Genomic DNA, 11011 nt, shown 5'->3' on the forward strand with positions numbered 1-11011 from the left:
GAGGCATACATCATAAATACTTTGATACGTTTTATCTGTAAAACCATTTTGGTAAAAGGAAAATAAAATAATATCAATATAAAATTTAATATGAATGTAGGAAAAATATGAGAGAGAGAGAGAGAGAGAGAGAGAGAGAGAGAGAGAGAGAGAGAGAGAGAGAGAGAGAGAGAGAGAGAGAGAGAGCCATTCGAACGCCTAGAACGCAGGACCCGGCTCCTTTTATTGTTTTAGCAACGAAGAATCATGAAGATCCAAAACTTTCCTTTTTTTTTGTCGGGTCCGAAACGACCATGAAAATGTCGTAGAAAGTGAACTTGGACATCGAGGCTTCCCCGCCGGCTTCGGCCGGGGAGAGATAGCTCCAACTTGGCCACTGAGGGGTTTTAAAGTTTGCCTTCATTTCCTAAAGTCTAAGTTTGTCGGAATTCCTCCGAAGGTGGAATTTTCAAAGCACTTTTGGCTAAACTCGTGTCGGGAATCTCATGCTTCGCTGCCATGTTCATTCTAATTGACTTTCACTTGAGTTTCATACATGTCGGTGCAATGAAATAACTATTATCAGAAACCTCTTTGTTTAATTTTAAATAAGTAAAGCCCTGAAGTTTTTATGCAATCGAGTTTTCTGCACAGCCGCTATAATCGCGCCACTGAAAATAATAGAGTATATCTTTCGGGTGATCTCGGTATATCGCTGTATGAGCCGCAGTCCATGAAACTTTAACCATGGCCCGGTGGTGGCCTGCCCCATATCGTTGTCAGACGCATCATTATGGCTAAATTTAACCTTAAATAAAATAAAAACTACTGAGGATACAGGGTGCAATCTGGTATGTTTGATGAATTGGAGGGTGGATGATGAACATACCCATTTGCAGCCCTCTAGCTTCAGTAGTTTTTAAGATCTGAGGGCGGACGGACAGACAAAGCCGGCACAATAGTTTTCTTTTATAGAAAACTAAAAGGTCAGTAAGCTAGAGCGTCAACAAGGTCAGCACCTATTTGTGAAATTCAGGTAACGACCGAGTAAACTGCCAGTTCTCAAAATCAAAATACAAATGAAGCCAAAACTATGAAATTATTAAGCGTCATTTTAAATGTATAATGTTCCGAACACCTGTTTGTAACGGAAAGCAGTACTAAAATTATATCTCTGGTGTTGTGCGCTAATGGAAATATATATTTAATTTCTTTTAACGGCTTTCCCCCAACCTACAGCATCATTGCTTCTAAATGGATAGCACATACCGGCTATATCGGCCTATCTACCGTGGAAATGGCATTTATGATTTCCAGCGATCTAGCGATCAAGGGGAGATACGAATGGTAGAAATTGTGAAAATTGGTGATAAAATAAACGCGAGAGTGCGAAAGGGGAAGAATAAGTACGAGATCGACGGAGAGAGAGAGAGAGAGAGAGAGAGAGAGAGAGAGAGAGAGAGAGAGAGAGAAGGATGATATTGATGTCTGTAGAGTAGACAAACGCGATGCAGTTTGTGTGTGTGTGTGTGTGTGTGTGTGTGTGTGTGTGTGTGTGAGAGAGAGAGAGAGAGAGAGAGAGAGAGAGAGAGAGAGAGAGAGAGAGAGAGAGAGCATTTCGAAATGGAATTTCACCACGAAATCATTTAGATATTAGCAAAAGCAGTCCGTTTCTCTTTTATTGCTTGAGCGGTGAAGTATGAAGAAACAAGGCTCCCCTTCCCAACCCCACACCAACAACCCCCTCCCCACCCCAGCCAAAATGACCTTGAAAAGGTCGTGGAAACTAACTTTGGTCGTAACGACAAATCCACGAGCCAGGAGATAAGTCTCCTGGCGAATGAGAGCTAAAAAAAAAAAAAAAAAGATTCTTAACTTTTTTTATCTTTCGGTTCGGAGAAAGTATTTTGGAGAATTCCCAGAAGACATTTTGCCAAGTACCCCCAATTTATTTCATGAATTCTATTTTTCTTTCCATTCCAGTTTCACAAGGATGTTTATCATCATTTATTTCTTGATATAAAATTATCCTCATATTCAGAGACGCATTCTGATTTCTCTCTCTCTCTCTCTCTCTCTCTCTCTCTCTCTCTCTCTCTCTCTCTCTCTCTCTCTCTTCTGTTGCAATTCAGAAGCTGATCTACTGACAAGAATAAGATACTTTTTCTTAACTCACAGAAGTGATCACACAACTTAGGCATTGTTATCTCATAAAAGAAATCCTTAGTACTTGGACTACTTCTTGTGTGTTTGAGTGTGTGTGTGTGTGTGTGTGTGTGTATTGATTGTCTGTGTGTGTGTGTGTGTGTATGCCTGATTTGATGATCAACATACCAATTTGCAGTTTGCCTCAGTGTTTTTAAGATCTGAGGGCGGACAGGAAATGAAGGGATGGCATAATGGTTTTCTTTTCAGAAAACCAAAGTAAAAAGATAAACAGTACGGACTGCATCGCAATCAAAATACTTTAAACAACTGAAGCGTGAATGAATTCCACACAGAAAAATTCTCCTGCATTAGTCATTTCACACACCTAAAACAGGGTTATCAGTAACGTCAAACCTCCCACACACTGCGCAATTCACCTTTATCTTTCACGCTCTCTCGTGCTCCCAGATATTAAAGCACTTCTCCAAAATCTCTTTCTCTTTTTCCACCCAGGCCTTTATAGGCGTTCCTTTCCTTGTCCCTCATGCTACTGATTTATCGTTTCCAAATTTCCTTTCCATTTGTTCCACATGACCAAACCATCTGACACTATACCAGTCTATCCTTTTACCTACACTAACCTTTTTACCATCTCTTCTCTGAACTACTACATTTCTCACCTTTCCTTGTCCCTCCTGACACTAAATTATACACTTTTACCAAATCATCATTTTAATTTTTCCACATGACCAAACCATCTAAAATTACTGATCTATCCTTTCACATTTACTAACCTTTTTACCATCTCTGCTGTGATCAACATTTCTCACCATTTCAATTTTTCAAATACATGATTATACTATCCAGCAGTTCGTCTTAACAATATCACATCATTCTCCCTTCACTGACGTTCAACATCCACTTTTCAATTCCATAAAGGAGGGCTAGCTCAACAATATCTTCATACATTCCTACCTTGGTTTCACTAGAGAATTATCCTCGCAATCTTTTGCAGATTCATTGGAACATTCCATGCTCCAACTACATATACTCAAAAACATTCATACAAACCAACCACTTCTAATCTCCACTTTAACAATCATCTCTCCATTGTCCTGGTTTCCTTATATACTTTCATAACCTCATTCTTTCTCACATTTACTCTCAACTCTTTGCTCTTGTGAAAGTTTCTGCGGTCTGTGTTCATTATCATCAATCATTTTACTCTATCATTGGGAAACATATGCCATTTCAGAAATCCATTCACGAAGCATGTTCGTATCCCACGAATCTGTGAATATAATCACTATCATTTTTCTGACTCCATCCTAAACATACCTGACACCTGGTCAGCCACTGTACACGATCCTGTACTATATGTGTATATATATATATATATATATATATATATATATATATATATATATATATATATATATATATATATATAATTTATTTATGTATATATACACATACATACATACATAAATATATATGTATTATATATATACTATATATATATTTTATATATATATATATATATATATATATATATATATATATATATATATATATATATATATATATATATAAATGTATAATGTGCGTATGCTTCATATACAAATATGTTATACAACATGAATATAAATATCATTCATGGGTGTTTAACAAATTTTCAATTTAGAAAAACTAAATAATAATTTCAAAATTGCAAAAATTCCCACCACCCTGTTCCCTCTTATTATTATGCCTCATAATCATCTCTCTCTCTCTCTCTCTCTCTCTCCCCATGGAAGCTTCTTTTTTGCATTTCGGTCCGTCTCATTACGTCCGACGAGCCATTGTGAGGGCGGACATGAAAGTCGGAGCAGGTAAAAACTTATGATAATTATCCTCATAATTTCCGAGAGAGAATTTATTACCGTCATCGTTATCAATATCATTTTTTCCTCTCTCTCTCTCTCTCTCTCTCTCTCTCTCTCTCTCTCTCTCATTATACAAATATTTCCTCTACTTGATCATACTCTGTCTCTCATAATTCTTACAGTTTTTCAGTGCCAGTCTCTGTCTGTCTGTCTAACTATCTCTCATCTAACTATCTCTCTTTACAACATATCTTCTTATTTTTACCTCGCTTACCCCATTTACTTTATATATTTTACCTACCTACCTATTATTTTTTTCTTTTTGCACGTCAGTCTGTCTATCACGTTTTTCCCTATTTCGTCCTACGTCAATAATCCGATTGAGATTTTTCACATATTCGCCCTGTTCCAATCTCCTCTTCCCCCGTGAAATATTGGGAATCGTAAAACTTTATAGCGGGAATATCACCAAGCGAAAGAGACCCTTACGCAAGATGCCATTAGATTCTATGGGACGTTGGACTTTGGGGACGTTTGCAAAAATCAAGATAAATTTCGAGCCGTGATGCGCACCACCCTTGTTTTTAACGTTCTTTTGAAAAGGCTGATTTTGTTTGGGAGAGAGCATCGTAAAATATTAATTTCAATTACTTGAATTTACTTTTTTCCTGGGCTTTTATGAATTGTTACATATATATATATTTAAATTATATTTTATATAATATATATATATATATATATTATATATATATATATTAAATTATATATACATATATTTATATATATATATAAATATATATATATATATATATATACATATATATATATATATATATATATATATATATATATATATATATATAATATTAGGAAAAAGAAAGTGTGCATATATATATATATAATAATCTTAGGAGAAAAGCAATGAGAGAGAGAGAGAGAGAGAGAGAGAGAGAGAGAGAGAGAGAGAGAGAGAGAGAGAGAATGGTGGCGAAAATCGTTAAACCATCTTCCCTATATGGAGAGTGGAATAATAATTACCCCTTCCTCTGATTTTAGTATTCAGCCGGACATTACATCCCAGGATCAGAAGGGATGGATCATGGTTAAAAAAAATCAAATTGGATAAAACGTTTGGGAATAGCAAATGGATGGTTATCACGGAACGTAAATAAGCGAGTATAAATATTTGTTCCTGGTGTCATTTATCTCTTGAGATAAAAATGCAAATGAAGCATCTTTTCGTAATGGAGGGTTTTTGTAACCTTTTTTTAGGTAAAAAAATGTATAAAAAAATAAGTCCAAATTTTCTTTTAATTAGTGAATAGAGTAAATACGCCAAGAATGGATTAGTGTTTCCAATAAGTATTGTAAAGGACTTTCTCAGTAATGAAGGTTAATCAGCTGATTAAATGAAAAGGAATGGTGAGAATTCCTCACAGTGGAAGTGTGAACTTTATACAAGACTGATGGAATGTAAATAAAACCGCATAATAACAACGCAAAATGTTGCGTTAAATAATTAAAAGATGGAAGAAATAAATAGTTTATGTTCCGGGAGACGAGCTTACTTATACCACTCGCTTTACAGTACTAGAAAAATATTTATAATTTACCGAAAACAGAGAGAAAGGAAAAGAGAATAACCTGTGAATTGTTTCACCTCGGTAAGGATCAGGTCTGCAAGGCCCTCCATTTTGATGAAGAGGGTTTAATGTTTTTACTCTCTCTCTCTCTCTCTCTCGCAAAATCTCTCTCGTTTCTCTCTCTCTCTCTCCAAGGTCATTTGCCACCCAAATCAGCTAACAATTATAGGACCTTCATTACTTGGGAAACACAGACTTTTTTTATTCGAGCACAGGTCGTCTAGTTGTGGGGTAGACGTGCTACCACAGTGCTAGCTATTCGTTTTAGCTAAATAAATAGTCACTTATAAATGGCAACTACAGATGCTGATCCAAACACAATAATATGATGATGGGGAGGCTATATAATCTAATCACTGTATTAAGTGCAATAACTGAAACGTTTCTAAATACATGGAACGATTTCACTGGAACGTAAAATCAATAATATGAAGTGAACAGAGAAAGACTGCAGACACCTGTACACGACCTATATACGAACCTTCCCAATTACTGCAACTGAAAATTTCAAAATAAATCGAACAGCCTCATCAAGACGTAAAATCAATAATATAAAATGAACAAGAGAAAGCCCGAAGACACCTGTACACTATGTACATACGAACTTTCCCAATTTCTGTTGCAGACGTTATTTTCCGGTTGAGCGAGCGTTGCAATGTTACTGCATATTACACAATCTGAAAACATGGCCGCCTCGGCATGTTTTCAAGCGCAGAGGTTGGCTGCGAGGATTATTTAGGCAAATTTACATCTGTAATAAGATTATACCGTAACATATGATGATCCTTCCACGTGTTGGGGTATCGAGTCATTTTTTTTACTTGAGAGCAATACAGCAGAATGGAGATTGCAAACATGTACCTGCTTTCCAATTCTTTGTATTTTACCTTTCGCACTGAATGGCTGAAATATTTGTTTGGTTTCTCTATAGGATTTATTGCTCGAGATTTAGCAATGATGAGCATGGTACAGTGTTATTTAGTTAAACTTCCGTGTCAATGAAAGGACGTAGGGAAATTTTTCAATAATTGTGAGTCTTAAGTTTATCAGATAATACTTATAATATACACATACGTACGTACATATATATTATATCCATAACAATAAAATGATATATATATATATATACACATAATACATGTATATATGCAATACATGCATACATTTCTAAATAATATATATATTATATGGAATATAAAATCATATAATATGAAATATATACAGAGAAAGATTGCATAAGTAACGCCCTTTGTTTAAGTGGAACAAAATTAAAGCCTTTTGATTATGCTTTATTTTTTCAATATGAAAATTTCAAGGTTAATCGATTAATATAATATATTAACAAAATTAGTATAATGCTTATTCGGTTTAATAATGTTCAATACAAATGATAGACACTTTGCACACTTGGGATGTTAAATTCAGCTGATAACAATCTTCGGTTTCAGCACCATTTTTTTGTTTTGACAGTACAATTGAATTGCTTTTACTCTCTGTTCCTTTGTTAATCTCATGGTTGAATAAAATATCTGAAAAAAATGAAGATTTAGCAAATTAATTAAAGAAAATAATAAAGAAAATATATATTATAAGATATAAAATTAAAAAGGCGGTTACTTATGCCGCGTTATTAAACCGAATAAGCATTATATTAATTTTGTTAATATAATATATTAATCTATTTACCTGTGGCAATACATTCATGTTGAAAAAATAAAGAATAATCAAAAAGGCTTTAATTTTGTTCCATAAACAAAAGGGCGTTTTCGCACTGAATGACTAAATATTTATTATATATATATATATATATTTATATATATATATATATATTATTTATTAAATATATATATAATATAATATATATATATATATATATATAATATAATATATATATATATATATATATATATATATATATATGCGTATATATATAATATATATATATATATATATATATATATATATATATATATATATATATATATATATATATATATATATATATATATGTATAACTGAATCACGAAGATATGGAACATGATGAATGTATAAATAAAGGCAAATGCCACGAAGGAAAAAAGTGAAACAACGGAGTGGTTGCTAGGCCTTTCGACTTCAATGGTCCTTTACTAGCAGACTGAGCAAAGAGAGAGAGAGAGAGAGAGAGAGAGAGAGAGAGAGAGAGAGAGAGAGAGAGAGAGAGCTGTGAATATAATCAGAAAAATGAGAGAGAATATTTTGCTGTTTATAAACGTTTTGTATTTAAAATTACTAACATAATCAGGGTTACAAATGTTATAATTTCCATAACTATATTTCGAGTTCAGTAGGAAATCACTGAATGCGCTACACGATATATTTGTCAATTGTTAATAAGATTTAAGATTTTATGACCGGCTTTCCTTCTCGTTTCCAATCAAAGCTGATTTGCTGTTTTCCATTTGCACAAGTCTGGATATTCAAATGTAGGAGAGAAAATAGTCGTTCCAGATTAGATTCATAATCTATTAGCACTCTTTTTCTACCTACATTTCAATACCAAACGATTTCTAAATGCCAAGGCTGATGAAGTGGGCTGGTGCTGTTAAGCAGCCCAGCCGATATAAAAACAAAATTAATTTTATTTTCAGAAGACAACAGAGAATATTGATTTGGGTTAAAATTCGTGAAATGAAAAAATCCAAAATTTCTATGTATAGCCTTAACCTTAACCTTGACCCAAAGTACTGAACTAGTTTCCAAGGACGTGCTGACACAGACTCTGACGCAGACGCTGACGACGAATACCCAACGCCTGGGGTCTCACAATAGCTCTCCGGATATTGTCCCAGCGGGATAAAAAAAAAGAAGTCGAAAAATAAATATGGTTTATGCATCGAAAAACCTTATAAAAATGTCTCCCTTCCCAGATCAAATGAATAGACTTCTAACTCCCTGAATAACGGGATAAAAGACTTCTATTATTAGTAAGTTTTCACAAGGACAGGGGATGGGGGTGGGGGTGGGGAGAGAAAATGTAACTGCTTTTTACCAAAGCATAGAGTTCAAATCCAGATGCAAAAATCCGTCTCTTTTAGACCGGGACAATGATCGACCTTAGTCGTCCGCATGACTTTTAAAAACAAGGTATTGCAACAGAGATGATTTGGTGCCTCGCAAGAGAATCAATTTTCGCGGATGCTTGATACAGTACCTGCAAAAAATAACAGATTGCGCAAAATGACGAAATGCGAATTTAATATCATCGACGGAAGAATATTACGTTAGGGTATTGTTAAATAAAGAGATTCAAGTTCATAAAAGATGTCACGCAACCAAACCAAACCTGATTTCCCATGTGGTTGACACGGCAAATGAGCGGGTGGACCAGAAACCTCTTTTCTGGAGAGAATCTTCAAAGAACCAGCACATGCACACAGACACGTACACACGCATATACACACACACAGACGCAAACACACACACACACAACACATGCGACTCCCTTATCAAAGGACAAACATCACAAGTCACTTCTGAAAACAAAATGCAACTATTGAATCGTACTTGAACTTCCTGTGCAGAACACTGACACTCCATACATTTCACACAGAAGGTTCATCAGCAGCACATAAGTCCAAGTTCACCTCCATCTCCCATATCTCGTACTTCCTAGATCTTAAGACCTTCCTTTTCCAACACCTCTCTCACTCTATCTGCTCATCCTTCCCTGCTGCCGCCTTTCATCCCCATACTTAAACTTTCAGATTCATGTGTATTTTACCTCCAGTCGAACGCCCTCCATTTTTAGTTTTTTGTAAAAGAAAACTATTGTGCCGACTTTGTCTGTCCGTCCGCACTTTATTCTGTTCGCACTTTTTCTGTCCGCCCTCAGATCTTAAAAACTATTGAGGTTAGAGGGCTGCAAATTGTTGTATTGATCATCCACCCTCCGATCATCAAACTTACCAAACTGCAGCCATCTAGCCTCAGTAGTTTTTTTTTTTTATTTAAGGGTAAAATTAGCCATAATCATGCTTCTGGCAACGATATAGGATAGACCACCATCGGGCCGTGATTAAAGTTTCATGGGCCGTGGCTCATATAGCATTATACCGAGACCACCCAAAGATAGATCTATTTTCGGTGGCTTTGGTTATACACTGTAACGGCTGCACAGAAAACTCGATTGCGCCGAAGCAACTTTGGCGCATTTTTTACTTGTTTACATGTGGTCAAACCCACTAAAGAAACACTGAACCATCTCTGAACAATTGTATTCTTTTGTTAACCTTCAGCTGAAGCCTCTTTTTGACAGTCAGGCTATAAGCCCAAGAGGCCCCCAAAGGGACATGAGCTTGCAGAGAGAGAGATAAGTTACAGGAAAAGGTGATAAGTAAATAACTATAAGGGAGCAAAAAATAAAACCGACACTCCTGAAATTCTGAAGACGTCACAAGAGAGCAGGAATGAATTTGCTCCTCGCTTAAACATTTGGAGATCAGGAGATTCCACACCTGTACTAGGCAAACTATTCCACATTTTGTTACTATTGCAAACATACCTCCATACCTAGATACCTTCTAAAGCCCAAATTCAAACCATAAGTTTTGTTTCATCTGATGAACGATGATGCACTTTACCTACAAACGTCGAACATAGTCTTTGATTCTAAAAAGGTTTTCTTCATCGAGTATACTCTCATTAACTGAAATGGCTTTACGAGAGAAAACCTCAAACGGATTTGTTTAAAAGGTTAGGTAAAAACTTTCATATCATCTAGAAAACAAAATCATTATATTAAGAATTAAACATCGTAAAACGTGGCTGAGACACATTTCTTCAGGCAGTATTATATTATTTAGCGGTACAGGAAATTGGGAAGAATACGAAAGTAATAATAAAGAATAATGATGATGATGATGATGATGATGATGATGATGATGATGATAATGATGTCGCTGATTATGATCATGATGATGAATCAATTTGTTCCATTGGGATGATGCTGCTTCTGTAAATAATCACAATGATAATGATGATCATAATAAAAGATATAACGCAGCCACTGTACGAAAGCATTCGTAAATCGAACAAATTACAGAAAATACTCAAAATGGCCAAAGACCGAATATTCCGCGCACAACAAAATCGTCCTCTTCGTGCCAGAGTACGAACGGATAGAGAGAAAAAAAAAAAAAAAAAAAAAAACTAAATCATTACAGGGCTGAAAACCTTTCCCAGAATTGCCTGCATCCATTCCCGGATATCCATATTCAAATGCTAATGAGATGGACAAACTGTTGATCGTGGAGAACAATGCACGTCTGCACTGAAAGACGAGAGTCTCCCCCGCCCCCAACCTCTCCCCCTCCCCCCCAAAAAAGAGCGTTAGGA

General features: G+C 35.3%; 1 protein-coding gene across 1 annotated transcript in view; it reads right to left on the reverse strand.

The window, feature by feature from the left end:
• The window catches only part of LOC136840363 (golgin subfamily A member 6-like protein 22), a 23919-nt gene extending 20758 nt beyond the window's left edge, over positions 1-3161 (reverse strand). Inside the window, exon 1 of the mRNA XM_067107051.1 lies at positions 3103-3161. Within this exon, the coding sequence (XP_066963152.1) occupies positions 3103-3161 (59 nt within the window). The remainder of the gene's footprint in view (positions 1-3102) is intronic.
• Positions 3162-11011: the final 7850 nt, after the last annotated feature.

The sequence above is a fragment of the Macrobrachium rosenbergii genome, chromosome 1 (genome assembly GCF_040412425.1).
Source record: "Macrobrachium rosenbergii isolate ZJJX-2024 chromosome 1, ASM4041242v1, whole genome shotgun sequence".
Lineage (NCBI taxonomy): Eukaryota > Metazoa > Arthropoda > Malacostraca > Decapoda > Palaemonidae > Macrobrachium > Macrobrachium rosenbergii.